Consider the following 21,670-nt stretch of genomic DNA (forward strand, 5'->3'; position numbering starts at 1 on the left):
TAAAATACAAATGCAAAAATACACAATTTATACTAATGTCCATCTTGCATGTTAATAGCCAAAAGATAGGAATGTCATCTGAGAGGTAATTTAATAATAAACTTTAATATTCTCAAATGACCCCAAAGTATATTTTAAGCTACAATCTCAATTTCTGTATTATATGTTATTATATGCTTATTTGCAAAAAGGACACATTAATATTTGGTTGGAACTTGGCATTATTGGTCAATACCGGTAAGTCAAATGCCATGAAGAAGAAAAACAACCAAACATTCACTGATTAGATTAAAAAAACTGCAGTGATTGACATGCTAAGAGAGACACAAAAGCAGGCTGGAGAGATGGCTCAGCGGTTAAGAGCACTGACTGCTCCTCCAGAGGTCCTGAGTTCAATTCCCAGCAACCACATGGTGGCTCACAACCATCTGTAATGGGATCCAATGCCCTCTTCTGGTGTGTCTGAAGACAGCTACAGTGTACTCATAAAATAAATAAACAAATCTTTAAAAAGAAAATTTTAAAAAGACACAAAAGCTGGGGAATTTTACTATTTCCCTCACAAAGGTTTTCAACTAAGCTAAAAACACACTTACAAAGCTACAGTACAAAGATTCTAAAGTTCTACTTCTGTTACCTACAATATTAACAGACTCATTGCTACCCTTTTCTGAGGTCATTACTGTTCTCTACCCAAAAAAAAAAAAAAAGTCTTTACAGGAAAATCCTAAGTATTAGAAGATAAGCAGGAAGATACTTATTTTACGAAAGTGCTTTAGAGAGGACTACAGAGCTGGCTCAGCAGTTTAAGAGTACTTCCTTCTAAGAGCTCAGCCAGGCTACCAGCAGACACACCAGATGGTCCTTGACTGCCAGTCACTGTAGCTGCAGGAGATCCAACATCCATGGATAGCTTCTGTAACAACACATATTCACACACACACTCATACTCACACACTCTCACACACATACACATGCACACACACACTCATACTCACAAACTCACACACTCTCTCTTACACACTCATACTCACACTCAGACACACACACTTTCTCATACACACACTCATACATACTCTCACACACACTATCTTTCACACACACAAAGACACACACACAGTCACACTGACTCACACACTCTCATATACACAGTCACACTCAAACACACACAAAGACACACAAAAACACATTCTCACAGACATACGGTAATTTTAAAAATACATCTTTTTAAGTGTTTTAGAAGATAGTTTTGGGAGGAATATTTTTGTTTAATAGTATAGTCTAATTTTAGCAGATAAAAGAATGTATGGAGGTGGAGTACAGTGACCGTATATTATGAAAGCATTTATATCACTGAATTGTGTGCCTAAATTGGTTTAGATGGTAAACTTTCTGTCATATGAATCTTACAAAAATTTTAAAGGTACAAAATTGCATTACAGTTTGTATCATTAATCATCTATTTAACAGTCTTTTGAGAATTTATAATGATAAAACTCACCCATAAGCATTTATGGAAAGAATAGGTTCAGCCCAAACATAAAGGTTACCTTGGGTTTTTTAAACTAATATTATGAACCTTTAGATTGCGAATTGCTGTAATTCTTAATGCAGAAGAATATCTCAGTGGATATTCTAGATGTCTAGAATTTACATTTAATAGTTTAAGTAAGAGCTACATTCTAGGGCTGGAGAGATGGCTCAGCGGTTAAGAGCACTGACTGCTCTTCCAGAGGTCCTGAGTTCAATTCCCAGCAACCACATGGTGGCTCACAACCATCTGTAAAGAGATCCAATGCCCTCTTCTGGTGTATCTGAAGACAGCTACAGTGTACTTATATATAATAAATGAATAAATCTTTAGAAAAAAAAAAAAGAGCTACATTCTACAGTCTAGATCCTTCTCCATGAACTTTCAGGTTCCTTTCTACCTACTACACATCAGATCACTTTAAATATTAAAAACACTGGGGCTTGAGAGATGGCTCAGCGGTTAAGAGCACTGGCTGTTCTTCCAGAGGTCCTGAGTTCAATTCCTAGCAACCACGTGGTGGCTCACTATCATTTAATAAAGGGATCTGATGGCCTCTTCTGACATGTGGGTGTACATGCAGATAGAACACTCATACATAAAATAAATTTTAAAAAAAGTAGAAACATCTAAAGTCACAATCATTCCTTTCTTCAAGATTTCATGACTTCTTGGCTTATGAAAAGGAAAGTTTTTATTTTAAAGCCAGGAAAACCATAAACTGCAAAGCGACTTCATATTGAAACTCTCTAGATACCAGACCGGCTCCATGTGGGCACACATGTTGCAGGGCTAACACCACTGAAAAACACTAACAAAAGAAATACCCTTTTAAGTAGAGAATATTTTCTATTACCCTCAGAAATACACTACGTAGATCACATTTGTTTTTGAAAGAGTATAGATTATAATTTTAAAAGCCTAAAAGTAGCATGAAGATTTTCTTGAGTATTAAATCACATGAAAACAATGAGTTAAAAAATAAAAACAAACAAACAACCTAAGAAACTGGAGAGCTCACTTACCTGAACAAGATGGATAAGTGTTGTCAGAATAGCGCATCGTAACATGTTGTGTTCCTCACTCTGCTTCCAGAGAAGAGGCAAATACTGCACCAAACACCCTACATACGGCCGTATCTACAAGACAGACAAAAAGGGAAACAACAGGACCACTTAGTAAGAAAGAAAATATACCATGAGAAACCTGGCAAACACTGTGAAATGTCAGGCAATAAACTACCTAATATTAATTTATTAAATTAAAGATATTGTACTATGAATCCTTGGGTCCAACCAACCTTGGACAGAAAATATCTGCGTGTGTGGGGGATTCACTCTAGTTACTAAATCACTAACAGTGACAGTGCAGTGTGGCAACTGTTTATACCATCTCAATGTAACTTAAAGGACGTGGGAGAATGTGAAGCCATTTTATATAACTAACTGACATCCACATTCACAGGCCTTGGTTTCCTGCAGGATAAGCAAGAATGAATAAGCATATTACTCAGTATTTAAATGTAAAAGAAGAAATCTCTAATATTCAGCAATCTAGACAAATCTTAAAGGCTTGGTAAATGAAATCAATCACAGAAAGACAAACAATGAATGATTCCACTTCCAAAAAAACAGAATAGTCAAGTTAGTGACAGTAAAATGGCGACTGACAGAGGCTAAGAAAGGACAACGGGCATTTACTAATTAATCAACTGGTGTGAAGTTTAAGTTCACGATTATTCATGTTGGTATACAATGTCGCATGAATACTCAACAGTATGCACTTAAGGATCCTCCTCAGTAATTTGTTTTGGAACATCTGGGGGATAGAAGGAGAGGAGTCTGACCATCAGTCTCGAATAAAAGGAGATCTTCAGTTCAATCTAAACATATTTTGAAACCATGGGCATAAAATATGCAGTAGTGTAACAAATGCTTTAACAACGGTCCTTTCCTTAGGAGGCTTAAAAAATATTATAACCTAAATGATATTTCATCTTTCAGATAAAATGTTGCACACATTTCACAGAAGCTCTTCAATTTTTTTCTCTGTTAAGAAATGTAGAATCTTAAAGACTGCTTGTCCTAAAACTTGATGGCATGTTTATTTCAACTAGAGACTTGTAGATCCTCAGGAATGAAATCATTTAACTGTGCTCTTCTAAGGTATTTTTTATGAGGCTAGAGAGATGCCGCAACAGCTGAGAACGCTCCTCCAGAGGACCTGAGTTTGATTCCCAGGAGTTACACGATGGCTCGCACCATCTGGAACTCTAGTCTCAGGGGACCCAACAAGCTTTTCTGTTCTCCTCAGGTATCAGGCATGTACATGATGAACAGACAGGCATGCAAAACATACATACAAATAAAAACAAATACATAAATAAGAATTAATACTCAAGTAATCGTACTCTATGGTACAAAGATAATGACTTCACTAAACTATCAGAGTCAGACAAAATCAAATTCAGTTAGTGACAGTTTGAAGGGTAAATAGACAAGGACATGGTAATAAACTTATGTAAAGGGAACAAAAGTTAAAGAATGAAAGAACTGATATTTTTAACTATTTCTTAACTTGGTATTTTTTTAACAGATAATTGGAGCTCTCTGTGAAATAAAAATGCAACAGCATTTCAAGGAGACACATGTAAAATACTTAGTACAAGAAAAAAATTTTTAAAAATTTTCACTAGCCAGATTCATACAAGTAAATGGACAAATCTTATATTTATAACAAACTTTTTTAACAAATAAGTTATTCAAAATGTATAATACTATAAAGAATATTAGATTTGGAGTGATTTCTTATCATGAAATCCTATAAGCTTGCTGAGTTCAAAATTATAATTCCCATTTTATACATGATATAAGTTTAAAGACCTTATTCAACATGAATAGCAAGGTCAGAGACTTACCAGTTTTAAAAAAACACCTTCAGTTAATCATTTAAATGAGCAAACTAAATATTCAAAGACAATCATCAAATGAAATAATACAATTCTTGTAACAAAAATCCAAAGTGCTAAGAAATATTACATTAAGAAAGCAGTGTGAGGACCTGCTCAATATGAAGTGACTCACGCCTGGCATAACAAGGACACAGTGTTTAATTGGAACACCAGTATCCCCATCCAAGCTTAGGAATGTTTACCTAAGCACAGGGGCACACACTGTTATCCCAACAGCTAGGAGGAAGAGGCAGAAGGTCAGGATTCAAACATAAGCTCTTTACACTGCAAGTCTGAGGCCAGCCCAGGCTACATCAGTCTCTGCCTCAAAAATATACTACAAAGTATAAACTTTTGACCAGTTACTTATTTCAAGTCTCAAAGACGTCTGCAGGCATTAAATGAGAATACATGCAGCGCACTTGGCACAAGAGACCACTGCTCAATGTTAGTAGCTATTCTCATCAACAGCCGGCACTGAGGAGCAACTGCAACATGTCCCGGTCCATGAAAACGTGGGTCTAAGAGGAGACAGTCTGTGAGCTCCAAACACTGTCCTTCCTAGAAATAGTTCTCTGCTTTCAAAACATATATAAAGTACTGAACCAGGATATAAAAGGCCAGAAGACAATTACACCACTGTTTCATGGATTACTCATTCTTCATGGAGATCAGGGTAGGGGGACAGAGAAAGCTAAATAATTTAATTTTTAAGAACTTTACAAATCATTTTTATACTTAAGCATACATATGTCTGCAAAAATGCTGTGTTTGTGTGTGTGTGTGTGTGTGTGTGTGTGCACGCGCGCGCACATGCACTTCATATGTAATGTTTGGTATGGTTTTAAGTAAAAATAAAGGGAGACTGGAGAGATGGCTCAGCAGTTGAGAGCACTGTCTGCTCTCAAAGGTCCTGAGTTCAATTCCCAATAACCACACGGAAGCTCACAACCATCTGTAATGGGATCCGATGCCCTCTTCTGATGTGTCTGAAGACAGCTACGGTGTACTCATGTACATAAAATAAATATATGTTTAAAAAGAAATTAGGGCCAAATATATGTCTCCGTTGATAAAGGCACTTGAGACAAACAAGCCTGAACTGAAACTGAGTCCAAGAATCCATGAAAGAAACTGGATGTCACGCTGAACACCTGCAATCTATTTAGCAAACTGGGAGGCTGACAGGAGAATCGCTCGCAGCTCACGAGGGCAGACCAGAGGCACACACAGAAACCCTGCCCCTCTCTATACAAGGCGTAAGAAGAGACCGACTCCCCCCAGCTGTCTTCTCACCTACCTGGATGCATATGCAACACATACACACACAAAAATCAACCTTTAAAGGAGACTATAGACATACGTTTAAAAAGTATGAAGTAAAAAGTAACAAATCCTAAGAAAACTTACATTTGCTATGATGCATCTTGCTTAGACACTGAACACTGTGAACTTCAAGATTACTGAGCATAAACTAGATGCTACTTTACTTTCTAAATACCGCCACACCACAGATATAATTGTAGTACTTAATATTTAAATATTCTTGTCTTTCACTTCTGGTATTTGGAGATGAGGTCTGACTATCACTTGAACTCTCAATCATCCTCCTGCCTCAGCTTCCCAGTTCCTAGGTTTACAAGCATGCACCAACATAACTAGTTTCTCTTAGTCACTTTTAATAAATTCAAATATAAATGTCAATTCTGAAAAGCACATAAATGAAATGAGAACATATATGTTAAAAGCTTTTTAAGAATACTTTATCTTTTTTACAATATAAAGCAAAGATATTAAATATTCATAATCTCATCTGACACTTATTTTTATGTTTTACAACATTACCTGTATGTTGACTCTTTCAATCACACAGGAAAGGACATGCAAAACATGCATCTTTGTATCACATTCTGTAACTTGCTGCAGCAACTGAAAAAGCAGTGTGAACATGGTTTCCAGATACTGCAAGAAGAACAGAGGTTACAAAATGTAGCCTTTATGTATATAAACACAAATCAGGTCAGAGCAATGAGACAAAATACAAAACCTAAGCAATGCTTAAAAACAGCTGTCAGCATATAATACACCATTTTTTCTCTATTACTGCTAAATGTATACACATTAGAATCTCAATTATCCACAGGCTGCAATGTTTAAAGGACTAGTCACAATTGTGTTTTTGTCAACTTAGCTATTAACTGTGCCCTATAACCACACTTCCATAAAAACCTGTTGCAGATAATATGAAAAGGCTTTGAATTAAAGCAGTAAGAACCTTTGCTGTTGCACTCAACAGGCCATTGAACTCATGCAGTCTTTATTAGATGCAGTACGTAAATACAGAATTCTGTAGATAGATGCCTATTATTATTCTAGTATAAGAGACCCAAAAACCTCCAGTTCTCCTCTGACTTCCACAAACATTCCAGAAGCATTCTCACACACATACATATAAAAAAAATGAAAAATGCATATTTTAGAGTTAAAAATACATATAAATTACAGTTATAAACCAATTTTGTACTCCAAAGACACAAGTAGAAATTGTTACAAAATCTGGAAACCAGTATTCTTACCGGTAAAAATTGATCTGTCCTAAATTCAAAATCATCAACAGGTAAAAAGCAGTTAAGGAATATTGAAAATGCATGAAATTTATCAAGATAAAAATATATCTCTATAAATTATTGAAATGTTTTTAGAAAAACACATTTTAACTATCCTAAAAATTAATTTCACAACATAACCAATTTTAGAATTTTAAGCTTAAGGCTCAGTGTGGTAGTGCAGACCTATGAACCAAACACTAGGAGGCATAGGCAGGAGGACCAGAAGTCCAAGGCCAGTCTCAGGTGTGTAGCGTCCCAGGTCAGGCTGGGCTACCTGACACTCTAATTTAAAACAACAGGAAAAAAATTTAGCTTCTTTACAATTAAGTCCTTTAAAAAGTTTTTGTAGGTTTTATTATTATTTTGTATTAGCTACAACAGGGTTAGAGAGATGGGTTGGTGGTTAAGAGCAGTGCTGTTCTTCCGAGTTTGGCTTTGCTTCCCTGCATCTGTGGGGCGGCTCACAGCCATACATAAATGACTCCATTTCCAGACATCTGATGCCCTCTCTCTTCTTGCCCTCTCAAATAATCAAGCACATATGTGGCACAGACTTGTAGGCAAAACACCCGTAACATAAAATAAATAAAACAACAAATTAAAATTTTTAAGAAAAACTTGCAAATAGAAAAAAAAATGAAGGATATTTAACTTCAGAGTTGTTGCTGTTTCAATTCGGACCTAAAAAAAAAAAGAAAATCAAAGTACAGTATGAGTTTTTAATCATTACTGAACATCATTAATACTTAATGACAGCAAAATTATTCCAAACCATTTTCTTTCCTGTTTTTGTTAATATTAAGTTATAAGGCATATGCCATGAGAAAGGATGTTACCCTTAGTGTGTAACAAGTTACCAAAAGAACAAATATCATTATCTCAGACCTTTCTAATTTTTCTACAGTTGCATAAGAACCCTTTGGGACAACGGATATTTCCAGGAAGAAAACTAATTTGCCACTAGGTAAGTGAAAAGCACGGGACTGAAAGAAAGTAGCATGCAGAGACACCAGGGAAATGAGAAAATAAAGACGCAAGAAAACAAAGAAGATGGTGAGTGAAGGGTGGCCGGGGGCCTGCGCTGCCTGTGATGGGCTGAAGTGGGGCACCGTGTCAGACGCAGCTTTAGAGACTGATGGTCTCTGGCCTTCTAGCTCTCTAACTATAATAAATGCTTGCTGATAACACCTAAAACATTCTAAAATGTTCCATGCTTATTCTATGGTTAAAAAACACTGGCTTCTTTTCTCTTTAAGTCTGTGCTTTATTAAACATTACAACTGTCTGTGCTTTATTTAACTCTTTATGCTTAAACAGCACTAGGGAAACTTACTCTTTCTTACTGTTCTGTGCTTCATTAAGTGCTAAAGCTTAACTCTTTATTAACTTTGTTACTTGTACTTTAATAAGCACCAATATCTAGTGAATGACACATGCTGTTTAGCAATACGGAATTAAGTAAAAGGATTTATTGCGAGGGCTTATTTCTCTGTATCAATCAGAAGCCTCTCTGGTTTAGCTGGTTAACTCTTTGTGAACCAGAGGAGGGAAAGGAAAAAAATTAAAATGCTTTGTACAGGCAAATATGCACAGGCACATATACATTCAATCATCCATACACCCATACTCTGGCCGGGCCCAATTGTCACATCAACTCCACAAGTATTCATGCATGCTTACACACTTACACATATACCCTACACTCAAACATATAGACAAGCGGACATACACATTTGGACTGACAGATGGACAGATGGATAGACAGACAGATGGACAGGGCAAAGCTCCTCAAGCCAAACCATTCAACCAACAACCAACAACTTTATTTCTTTTTTGCTGGTCTTCTTATAACTCCTTAGACACAAAGTTATTTAGAAAATTACCTCAGAGATAAAATGTTACATAAAATGGGAGTTACAGTAGGATGTTGATATTAAGTTTAAAGCAATTTCATTATAATATGCTTGCTATAAGCTTAAAACAACAGTTCTTTTCATGGCCTTGCATTATCCTAATGTTCACCTGTGGTCTTATCCTTGGACCTGAATGTTTTTCCTTGAACACAAATTTGTCCCAAGTCTATTTCTCTTTTTAGTGTAAGTATGAAAGCTCATTATATCCCTTATTACGCAGACTTCACTTACTATTCTGAGGAGTGGACACATTCTACTCTTGATTCTAACTTTATTACATCTTTCTAGCAAGTAAGACTATCTTTACAACTTTCTTCCTAAAATTATTTGAATCAAATCAGGAATTCTATAGAATTATTAATTATTTGCCCATATAGCATCACAACAAAATAGTACATCTTCACAGGTCTGCAAAGATTGCTCAAAAGGGTGGGCTAATAACTAATGATTGTTATATATTTAATAATAACAAGAAAAGCATATTAATAGCAGGAATCATTCCTAAAATGGAATTCTCAGGAAGATCAGCTGCTAGTTATTAGCTTCTCCTGTGTCCGCTCCTGACAAAGTGTGAAGGAAGAGCGGGGAGGAGGGAGGAAGCTGTTCGAGCTCCACAGCTCTGCTCTAACCTCAGGTAGAGCAGAGCTCCCAAACTCCCAAGTGACCTGAGCTTCACACAGGCTTCAGAGTCCAGGACTCTTATTCCACTGTACGCAGCATGCTATCTCGGTGTACCTAAGAACGTCACCTTATCCTGACGTTAGCAGCCAAGTGGGCACCAGGGAGCATACTTTCAGTTCCCAACTCAAGTAAGATGACTCAATTCTGCTTTCAAGTCTTTAAAATAGTATCTAAAACCTTTATTTCCTGGCTAAGAACACATTCATTTGCTAAATGCTAAACATTTCTATACCTGTAATTGTAACTAGCATATTCTCTAGAGCCATTTTCAAAAAACAAAGAATTGTGAACATTTTAGAGGAGCTTCTGAGGTCTACAGATGTTAACTCAGCAGGCCGACATACCACCAAATCCTGATCTTGAAGCAAGTTACAGATTGCTTCATACAGCCTGGGTCTCAAGTCAGACTTGAATTTCACAGAAATCCACTGACCAATGAGCCAAATCACCCTGCGTCGTAATGGCTTATACCTAAGTGGAGGAGGAAAAAAATCAGTAAATTAAAATGTTCAGTACTTTAAGAGGTCTACTTCACTTAGAATAATTTCCATTTAAATCTAAATAAAAAAAATCAACTTTTAAACATCAACGCAGAAGGAACAATAGAGTCTTGATGTAAGTAATGAAAGCCCTCAGGTAGACATATGTCATTCTGATTCTTCTACACCACTGAGCTGTGGCAGTCAGTAACCCCAGCACCTAGAAAACTGAAGCAGTGAGTGCAAGGGCGGCATGAGTGAAGAGGTGATCCCATGTCAAACTCAAGGGCTAGGACAAAGCTCTGTGGTAAAGCACCTGTCTCAACATGAGGAAGGTCTACGGCTTCACACAATGTCCAGCACAGAAAGACAGAAACTTCTCTTTCTCCAGTAACCACAAACAGGGTAACATCATAAATTCTGCAGCCAGCAGGTCTCTGTACCAAAATAATAATAACCTCCTACATTCAATGGTTCTATAGTCATCTGTTAATCTCATAAATATTATTTCCTGTGAAAAGGTCTTTATGTTTATCTAAGTAATATTTGCATAAGCTTGCTGATTCTAGCTAAATGGATTTGAAAGAGGTATGAATTACTGAATGTGACTTACAACAAATATGGTGACTTACATCATGAGAATTGCAAAGCATTAGCAGTAACAAATACATACTTTATGTCCTTTGATACTGTTTTTTCTAAAATGAAGTTAACCAACACTTTCCTTAGGCAAAAAGAAATATCACAAATTCAAATTCAAAAAATTTTTGTCCTAAAATTCCATTAAAAAATACCTTCTTGACATAAACTTTCAGTGACAAAATGACGCTTCTTTCTGTGTACAAATGGAACAAGCTGATGCACATACAGTTATTTTAGAAAGTCACAGTCTTAAAAGACAATGGAGCAAACAGAAAAAATGCTGACTTAAAAAACATATGCAGGGGCTGGGGATTTAGCTCAGTGGTAGAGCGCTTGCCTAGGAAGCACAGGGCCCTGGGTTCGGTCCCCAGCTCCGAAAAAAAGAACAAAAAAAAAAAAAAAACAAAAAACAAAAAAACAAAAACATATGCAATATTCTTTGGCCTCAAAGTACACAGCCCAGCAAAACAATTAAAATATAATAAACAGTATACGGCTCTCTGAGGGCCTTCTGAAGAGTACCAATTAAATGTAAAGCGGAGAAATGGCCATTTCAAGGGAGAAGAGTTGTCTAGAGTGTCACAGAAGCAGAAGTGACAAACACACGCATCGTGTCAACAATCAGCTTTTAGACCGACACCTGCAGAGATTCCCATGTGCAGTTCTCTAAGTAGAGAAAACAAAACTCAGGAACTCTAAGGTGACAGCCATATCCAGCCAACTCAGGCTTACAGTGACCAGGCCTGAAAGGACAGCAACAGCACAGCCTGTGAAGGCACTATATATGGCCCTTACTAGACCAGGCTTTTCTTTAACATGTGAGTCAAACAAGTGTACGTTAAACTTTAAGAAACACTGGTCCAGAGCAGCAAACGAACAGAGAACATAAAGCAAGCCAGATATTTCACTTAATAAATTTAATATCTTCATTTTTAAAAAGATGTTGATATTTTAATATTTTGATATATCCAAACCTACTCAAAATATTATCACTTCAACATATACTCAGAGCACATTTTACATATTGCAGGCTTTAACTTCAAATGATCTGAAACTCATTTCCTCAGCACACTAAATAAGCACAGCGTGTGAGGGAGGTGCTACCCAAGGCAGTGAGATAAAGTCAAGTGGTCTCCGTGACTTATGGGGAACTACATCTCCAGGGAGTATGTTTTACCCCTTCACAGGCTCGCCTAGCTTCCTGTGAGCACTGTCAGAGGCTACTTCATACACCACAGCCCCCAGGGGGCAGCATGGAAAAACATTCTAAGTGTTAAAAAGTTCTGCCTCTGGTCACCTACAAACTATTTCATATCAGATCATGCATCTCTTTCAGGATTTACATTTAACATAAAGTTACATAAAAGAGAATTCTTTTGCTTATATTTCAGTTATAATATTTGTAAGTCATATTCTTTGCCATGTTAACACATACCAAAATCATCAAGTTGTTGGGTTTTTTATTTCAAAATTAAGAAAGTAAAATGGATGTGTAATACACACAAAATTTTTACTTGCCTATTATGAGAAACTTGTAATTCTGGAAGAAGTTGGGTTTTAAACCACTGATCAAAATCAACACTGTCAAACAGCTCAAAAGCAGCTAATCCCACAGCATTATACACTGAGAAAAGAACAAAATTAAACTTTAGATAATTGCCTTTATATAAAAATCTGAAAGTACTTTGAAGCATGAAATATATTCAGGAAAATATACATAAGTTTCTAAATACATTTTAGAGATATTGATTTAATTATTTTATTCACGGTTTGTCCCAAGCACACTTCAGTATTTTTAAACAGTAAACTAAATCCAATCTAACACAGGTTAAAGTTCAAATATTGTAAAAATGGTATCAAATCTAAATGGAAGCCATGTTTTATGGCATGGCCTCACTGTACTTTTCTCTAGTTCACTTGTACAACAATACTATAGCTGCTTGTCACTGTGCAGTTAAAACAAGAAGTCAAGGTATCTGTACGTGCTCCTCTTAGCTGATGTCATCCTGAATGCTACCGTCAGTCCTCCTGCAGCCTTCCTCTGACACCGTCACCTTGGACAGCTGACTCCTACTCATCCTTGCATTCTGATGTCACAACTCTTTAAGAAGGAAACTTTCCCTATCCGTAACTTCCTTCTTTTGAACACCAGCTTTAGCATGAACCATTCCATACAGTGGATGAATTAGCTGCATTATTGGCTTATCTCCTTCAACTGACAATTCTTTTTGTCTCCCCATCACCACCCCCCACCCCCGGAGCTGAGGACCGAACCCAGGGCCTTGAGCTTGCTAGGCAAGTGCTCTACCACTGAGCTAAATCCCCAACCCCTCAACTGACCATTCTTAATTTTAGCTACTTTTACATCCCAATTCTCACAGCACAAAACAGAGCCTCTATCTGTTAGGCAAATACACACTTCTAAATCACTTAAGTCTAACATACCAGCATCTTTGATTAACAGTGCATTCATATCTTCTACATTGGTTGGACCTAAAATAAATAAATAAATAAATAAATAAAAATAAATAAATAAATAAATGAATGAATGAAAAGAAAGAAAGAAAGAAAGAGAAAAAAAGTATCAGTAAAAAAACCCAAAAAAAACTCTAATTTAAAAATTTTACGTTAATTTTAACTGATTAAACTTATACTTGAACATGTAAGTTTGATATATTCATACACTGTGTAATATTTATGGCAAGTTAAACATAACAATCAAAACCTAAGTGTCTGAAATATAAATGTTATTATTCAGTAGTTACCTTATTGTACAATAGCACACAAGAACTTACCCACTTACCACATTCTCCCCTCCCCCTCCACGCAGCCTTCTCCCTAGCCTCTGAAGCTATCATTCTCCTCTCAACTTCTGAGATCAACATTTTCTTATTTCATATGAGTAAGATCATGTAGTGCTTGTCTTTTGGGGCAAAACAACTTTTAAAAGCAGTGTTGTTACCCTGTATTTTAAATATATAATTTATATAAGTTTATGAGGTATAAAAAGAGATTACACATGCAAGCAATATAGAGTAATTAAATCAAGCTAGTTAATACACCCATCACCTCAATGCTTAATGGGTTTTGAGCTATCTCAAACAAAAGGGTACCACAGTTGTAAAACACAATTTACCTATGTAAAGGAAAAAACCTAGTATGTTTTTAAGATACTTTGTTACTCATAAATATGAACAGTTAAGCCTAATGTACCAATAAGATAGAGTTAGTACAATCTAAAATAAGCAAACTGATCCAGAACCAGAAGGAAAACTCAATTAGGAAGTCACTGGGAAACTTAAGCACAGATGGCATGCAAGGGGAAGGTAACCTAAGTAGCCTGTTGTCTTAGGGACTCTATTGCTGTAAGAAAACACCATGGCCAAAGGAAGTCAGCCTGGGGAGTCAAAGCAGGAGCCTGGACGCAGGAGCTGAAGCAGGGACCATGGAGGATGCTGCTCACTCTAGTCTGTTTACTTACAGCACAAGAGTGGCAAAGCTCAGTGAGCTGGACCCTCCCACAGCAATCACCAATCAATAATATTTACTACAGGCTTGCCCACAGGTCAGTCTGCTGGGCATATTCTCTCAAATGAGGTTTCCTCTTTCTAAATCACTCAAGCAGTGTCTGGCTTGTTGCTACAGTAGTTAAAAAATTAAGTCGAGGCTAGACTGAGAATTGTGCAAAAAAGCAAAGCCTAGGTAGTATAAGCATTATCAGGTTTAGCAATCTGAAATTGCCAGAAAGAAATTTAACTGTCTATTGTGACTAAATCTCCTGAGAATAAACAAAGTAGTGACCTTGGGGGCAAGTGGACAATGCCACCAGACAGAAGAACTGAGAATGTCAGATCCTTGCCCAACTACCTGCTCTGGGTGTCACGACCATGACAATTGGTCTCAGTAGCATAAAAACCTAGAGTTCTCTATGATAAGGAGGAATCTAGATAGGCCCTGAGTGTTTAGCCAATGAGCTTCCCTTCCTGGGTATTCCTCCCACAAAAGGTCTTTAACCTCTGATTGACCCTGAGTAAGGTGTATGCATTTACAATGGCCATCAAATAAAGCAGCTTGGACAACCAAGGACCTTCTCCTTCATCCAGGATCACAGGAGAGGAAGGCCTTCCTTGTGAAGAGCTGTGCCTGAATCTCCCAAAGAAGGCCTTCTCCATACTCTTGGCCCTCACTCAGAACCAAACCGGATTCCACCCTGTCCTAGGCTTAGCCACTCCTTTCCTGCCTAACACAAGACATGGAGGAGAAGTGGGAATCCTCAGGCTGTTCTCAGCAGCATCTAGGGACACAGGACGCTGGGAACCAAGGCTTGGTCTCCTGTTTCTCACCCAGGGAAACGGGAACTGGGACCCTACTGTTTGCCTTCTCTGAGTGCTTCAGGCACTCGCCTGACAGACCTTTAAAGACCACCACGATTAATGGACACGATTATTCTATCCCGTGGCAGAAAGAACAAGAAAGGTCAACACCCTCTTTCTACCCAGAGATCCTAGGCTCGGTTTTCCTTACAGCCCCACCTACTCAAGTCTTAACCCAACTGGCTGGTCATCCATGCTCTGCACTGCTCTACCAACATGCCCTTCTCCAGGATGTTCTCCCAGACTCCTCCACACCAGCGAAGAGTCTCGCCTGGTTTGTCTGAGGAACCTTCCCCTCCTCCTGTCCTTGAAGATCTTTTCTCTCTGAAGGCTTTTTTTTTTTTTTAATCTAAAAGTACTCCACAAGCACTATATATGAAGTAATGGCTTTCCTGTCATTAAGGTGTAAATAAAGCTTAGGGATAATCTTGATCAGTTCCCTGTTCCCAGCACATTCACTTAGTTGCTCAAGGCAATCAATGAGCAAACAAGGAAGCACACCAGGCACTGAGGTAAAGAATGAATTAAGCCAGGCTCTCCAATGTATCCTGAAACTGACAGTCACATCTGTTAATTTAGCAACTGACTACTGTGTATAAAGTACACTGATCAAATATCTAAACTTGCTTTGTCATCAAGAGTCAAATCAAAATGACTTAGTAATTGACTTTGTCCATAAAGTGCAATGAATATCTAAAGCCTGCTTTGTTGTCTCCTTTTAAATCTATGCCCTTTCTATTTTACTGCTATAACTCGAAGGCTAACAAATAATTTGAGCTTTTCTACCTACTTTGCACAGCACACTCTGGAGTAAGTTTCCCCAAGTACTACACCTGTCACTTGGCTTCTGGAGCTATTATGTTTACAACAGTAAGAAATACCATATTCAAAGGCCATCCTTGTAGGAAAGAGCGCCTGCCATCTTTCTCTAAGTCACACAGTCAGGTACCACCAGGAAATGGGGCACATAGGCTATTTTAACTGAGCAACAATGACGAAACCATCACAAACTACAACGTACCTTGAAGCGTTTGCATCATTTCTAGAAGTACAGGAGTAAGAGTTTGATTATATTCGTGGAATATATCTATAAATAATACTTCAGTGCAAGGCTAGAAGGGGAGAAAAAGAACAAATTCCTAGTTTAAAAAAAAGTCACATGAGACACTCATTCTTCAAATTCTAAATCAAGTATTTCCAATTGTTCATTTCTTAAAAAACGAAAGTACTGAGCTGGGCACAGGGCTGGGGCACATGCTTACTGAACAGGCCACACAGGAAGCCTGGCTTCTCTCCCTAGCACCAAGGAATGCAAGACGTTAATTCATGACAAATTCCGTTTCTCATTGTTGTGATCATTTGGAATTATAAATTCAAACTATCTTTAATTTGCTGTACTTTAAAAGTAGCCATACTCATTTATATATAAGTAAAATGACTGAGTATCTAAGGACAGACATGATATATTTATTAATGTGTTTTTATAACATGACTATCCACTGCAGTTCACAAACTCAATTCACCATGACAAATAGCATTGCTTTTAAGAAACACAGTCACAAGAACTATTTAACTGCATAAAGAATGTGTTATTTGGATTTTTAAAAAAAGGTTTGTTTTCATTTTATGTATATACGTTTGCCTGCATGGTATATAAATGAACCATGACCCAAATCCCGTGGGGAAGGGAGCTGACCACCGAGGAGTGCAGACATCCTGAGACTGCAGGACAGACTGCCACCTCTGCACACCTCGGCCCACATCCCTGCTCCAAGGGGAAACGGCACAGTGCCTCTGGACACAGGGATATAGGAATAGACAGTCTCCGTTACCCGTGGTTCTGGTCTGCTCCCAGGACCTAACTGAACCGACCAAACATCTCTCTGCACCCAAATCCCGTGGGGGAGTTTGGGGGAGAGAGCTGGACCCTCAGAAGTATGCATACTAATGAGAAGTCAGAGGAGAATACCCTCTGCCCACAGTCGAGACCCAAGAGGGAATCACATAGTGCCAACTGTGCCCATGGGTGCAAGGACCTGCACAAGCAATCAGGAACAGGAACCTTTGATTCCTGTCCGCACCTAGAGCTGGAAGACAGTCTCCAGGAGCACCACCACAGCTGAGAGCAGAGCACCTGTTCTCAGGAAAGGCTGAAAGGAAACAGGAAAACAGTTCTACAGCAGTGCTGACACAGAGGCCTACAGCAGGGTCAGGTCACTCTCAGAAATAGCAAGACAAGCAAACACCAGAGACAACCCAATGGGTAGAGGCAAGCTCAGGAAGCTAAGCAACAGAAACCAAGACTACATGGCATCATCAGAGCCCAGTTCTCCCACCAAAGAAAATACTGGATATCCAAACACACCAGAAAAGCAAGATATGGATTTGAAATCATATTTTTTGATAATAATGGAGGATTTTAACAAAGACATAAAGAACTCCCTTAAAGAAATGCAGGAAAACACGAGTAAACAAGTAAAAGACCTTAGAGAGGAAACACAAAATTCCCTGAAAGAATTACAGGAAAACACAAACAAACAGGTAAAGGATTTGAAAATGGAAATAGAAACAATAAAGACAGCACAAAGGGAGACAACCCTGGATATAGAAAAACCTAAGGAAAAGACAAAGAGCCGTACATACAAGCATCACCAACAGAATATAAGAGAAAGAAAAGAGAATCTCAGGAGCAGAAGATTCCATAGAAATCATCAACACAACTGTCAAAGATAATGTAAAAGGAAAAAGCTCCTAGCCCAAAACATACAGGAATCCAGGGCAAAATGAGAAGATCAAACCTAAGGATAATAGGTATAGAAGAAAGTAAAGACTCCCAACTTAAAGAGCCAGTAAATATGTTCCACAAAATTACAGAAGAAAACTTCCCTAACCTGAAGAAAGAGATGCCCATAAACATACAAGAAGCCTACAGAACTGCAAATAGATAGGATCAGAAGAGAAATTCCTCCCGTCACATAATAGTTAAAACACCAAATGCACAAAACAAAGAAAGAATATTAAAAACAGTAAGGGGAAAAGGTCAAGTGACATGTAAAGGGAGACCTGTAAGAATTACACGAGACTTCTCACCAGAGACTATGAAAACCAGAAGATCCTGGACAAATGTCATACAGACCCTAACAGAACACAAATGCCAGCCCAGGTTACTGTATCAGACAAAACTCTCAATTAACATAGATGGAGAAACCAAGATATTCTGTGACAAAACCAAATTTACACAATATCTTTCTACAAATCCAGCGCTACAAAGGATAATAGAACTCTAACACAAGGAGAGAAACAACACCTTACAGAAAGCAAGAATATAATTTCCTTACAATGAAATCAAGAGAGACAAACAAACATAATTCCACCCCTAAAAATGAAAATAACAAGAAGCGACAATTACTGCTCTTTAATATCTCTCAACATCAACAGACTCAATTCCCCAATAAAAAGGCACAGACTAACAGACTGGATACATAATGAGGACCTAGCAGTTTGCTGCATGCAGGAAACACACCTCAGAGACAAAGACAGACACTATCTCAGAGTAAATGGCTGGAAAACAACGTTTCAAGCAAATGGCCCAAAGAAAGAAGCTGGAGTAACCATTCTAATATCAAATAAAATTGACTTTCAACCAAAAGTCATTAAAAAAGATGAAGAGACACCCGCGGATCCCGGCCCGCAGCAGCTCTCTGCTCCCAGACCCGGTGAGAGAGAGACCCAACCGCCTGGTCAGGTGGGCACTCCTGAGGCTGCAGAGCAGAAGAGACCACCAACACTGCTCACCCCTGCCCACATCCCTGGCCCAAGAGGAAACTGTATAAGGCCTCTGGGCTCCCGTGGGGGAGGGCCCAGGAGCGGCAGGACTTCTGCGCCTGAGACACCGCCGGATCCTGAAAGAAACAGACCGGATAAACAGTTCTCTGCACCCAAATCCCGTGGGAGGGAGAGCTAAACCTTCAGAGAGGCAGACAAGCCTGGGAAACCAGAAGAGACTGCTCCCTGCACACACATCTCGGACGCCAGAGGAAAAAGCCAAAGACCATCTGGAACCCTGGTGCACTGAAGCTCCCGGAAGGGGCGGCACAGATCTTCCTGGTTGCTGCCGCTGCACAGAGCCCCTGGGCAGCACCCCACGAGCGAACCTGAGCCTCGGGACCACAGGTAAGACCAAATTTTCTGCTGCAAGAAAGCTGCCTGGTGAACTCAAGACACAGGCCCACAGGAACAGCTGAAGACCTGTAGAGAGGAAAAACTACACGCCCGAAAGCAGAAGACACTGTCCCCATAACTGACGGAAAGAGAGGAAAACAGGTCTACAGCACTCCTGACACACAGGCTTATAGGTCAGTCTACCCACTGTCAGAAATAGCAGAACAAAGTAACACTAGAGATAATCTGATGGCGAGAGGCAAGCCCAGGAACCCAAGCAACAGAAACCAAGACTGCATGCCATCATCGGAGCCCAATTCTCCCACCAAAACAAACATGGAATATCCAAACACACCAGAAAAGCAAGATCTAGTTTCAAAATCATATTTGATCATGATGCTGGAGGACTTCAAGAAAGACATGAACACACTTAGGGAAACACAGGAAATCATTAATAAACAAGTAGAAGCCTACAAAGAGGAATGGCAAAAATCCCTGAAAGAATTCCAGGAAAACACAATCAAACAGATGAAGGAATTAAAAATGGAAATAGAAGCAATCAAGAAAGAACACATGGAAACAACCCTGGATATAGAAAACCAAAAGAAGAGACAAGGAGCTGTAGATACAAGCTTCACCAACAGAATACAAGAGATGGAAGAGAGAATCTCAGGAGCAGAAGATTCCATAGAAATCATTGACTCAACTGTCAAAGATAATGTAAAGCGGAAAAAGCTACTGGTCCAAAACATACAGGAAATCCAGGACTCAATGAGAAGATCAAACCTAAGGATAATAGGTATAGAAGAGAGTGAAGACTCCCAGCTCAAAGGACCAGTAAATATCTTCAACAAAATCATAGAAGAAAACTTCCCTAACCTAAAAAAAGAGATACCCATAGGCATACAAGAAGCCTACAGAACTCCAAATAGATTGGACCAGAAAAGAAACACCTCCCGTCACATAATTGTCAAAACACCAAACGCACAAAATAAAGAAAGAATATTAAAAGCAGTAAGGGAAAAAGGTCAAGTAACATATAAAGGGAGACCTATCAGAATCACACCAGACTTCTCGCCAGAAACTATGAAGGCCAGAAGATCCTGGACTGATGTCATACAGACCCTAAGAGAGCACAAATGCCAGCCCAGGTTACTGTATCCAGCAAAACTCTCAATTAACATTGATGGAGAAACCAAGATATTCCATGACAAAACCAAATTTACACAATATCTTTCTACAAATCCAGCACTACAAAGGATAATAAATGGTAAAGCCCAACATAAGGAGGCAAGCTATACCCTAGAAGAAGCAAGAAACTAATCGTCTTGGCAACAAAACAAAGAGAATGAAAGCACACAAACATAACCTTACATCCAAATATGAATATAACGGGAAGCAATAATCACTATTCCTTAATATCTCTCAATATCAATGGCCTCAACTCCCCAATAAAAAGACATAGATTAACAAACTGGATACGCAACGAGGACCCTGCATTCTGCTGCCTACAGGAAACACACCTCAGAGACAAAGACAGACACTACCTCAGAGTGAAAGGCTGGAAAACAACTTTCCAAGCAAATGGTCAGAAGAAGCAAGCTGGAGTAGCCATTCTAATATCAAATAAAATCAATTTCCAACTAAAAGTCATCAAAAAAGATAAGGAAGGACACTTCATATTCATCAAAGGAAAGATCCACCAAGATGAACTCTCAATCCTAAATATCTATGCCCCAAATACAAGGGCACTTACATACATAAAAGAAACCTTACTAAAGCTCAAAACACACATTGCACCTCACACAATAATAGTGGGAGATTTTAACACCCCACTCTCATCAATGGACAGATCATGGAAACAGAAATTAAACAGTGATGTCGACAGACTAAGAGAAGTCATGAGCCAAATGGACTTAACGGATATTTATAGAACATTCTATCCTAAAGCAAAAGGATATACCTTCTTCTCAGCTCCTCATGGTACTTTCTCCAAAATTGACCATATAATTGGTCAAAAAACGGGCCTCAACAGGTACAAAAAGATAGAAATAATCCCATGCGTGCTATCAGACCACCACGGCCTAAAACTGGTCTTCAATAACAATAAGGGAAGAATGCCCACATATACGTGGAAATTGAACAATGCTCTACTCAATGATAACCTGGTCAAGGAAGAAATAAAGAAAGAAATTAAAAACTTTTTAGAATTTAATGAAAATGAGGATACAACATACTCAAACTTATGGGACACAATGAAAGCTGTGCTAAGAGGAAAACTCATAGCGCTGAGTGCCTGCAGAAAGAAACAGGAAAGAGCATATGTCAGCA

General features: G+C 38.4%; 1 protein-coding gene across 5 annotated transcripts in view; it reads right to left on the minus strand.

Annotated features, from left to right (window-relative positions):
* Ipo11 (importin 11) overlaps positions 1 to 21,670 on the minus strand; it is a 173,170-nt gene that overhangs the window by 93,244 nt on the left and 58,256 nt on the right. For all 5 annotated transcript variants that reach the window (XM_063282684.1, XM_063282685.1, XM_063282683.1 and 2 more), the window contains exons 13-20: positions 16,200 to 16,290; positions 13,251 to 13,298; positions 12,324 to 12,429; positions 10,029 to 10,155; positions 7,738 to 7,771; positions 7,058 to 7,098; positions 6,327 to 6,443; positions 2,557 to 2,670 (exon numbers count right to left, since the gene is read on the minus strand). In XM_063282684.1, coding sequence (XP_063138754.1) covers positions 2,557 to 2,670; positions 6,327 to 6,443; positions 7,058 to 7,098; positions 7,738 to 7,771; positions 10,029 to 10,155; positions 12,324 to 12,429; positions 13,251 to 13,298; positions 16,200 to 16,290 — 678 coding nt within the window. The remainder of the gene's footprint in view (positions 1 to 2,556; positions 2,671 to 6,326; positions 6,444 to 7,057; positions 7,099 to 7,737; positions 7,772 to 10,028; positions 10,156 to 12,323; positions 12,430 to 13,250; positions 13,299 to 16,199; positions 16,291 to 21,670) is intronic.

Source organism: Rattus norvegicus, chromosome 2 (assembly GCF_036323735.1).
Source record: "Rattus norvegicus strain BN/NHsdMcwi chromosome 2, GRCr8, whole genome shotgun sequence".
NCBI classification, from domain to species: Eukaryota; Metazoa; Chordata; class Mammalia; order Rodentia; family Muridae; genus Rattus; species Rattus norvegicus.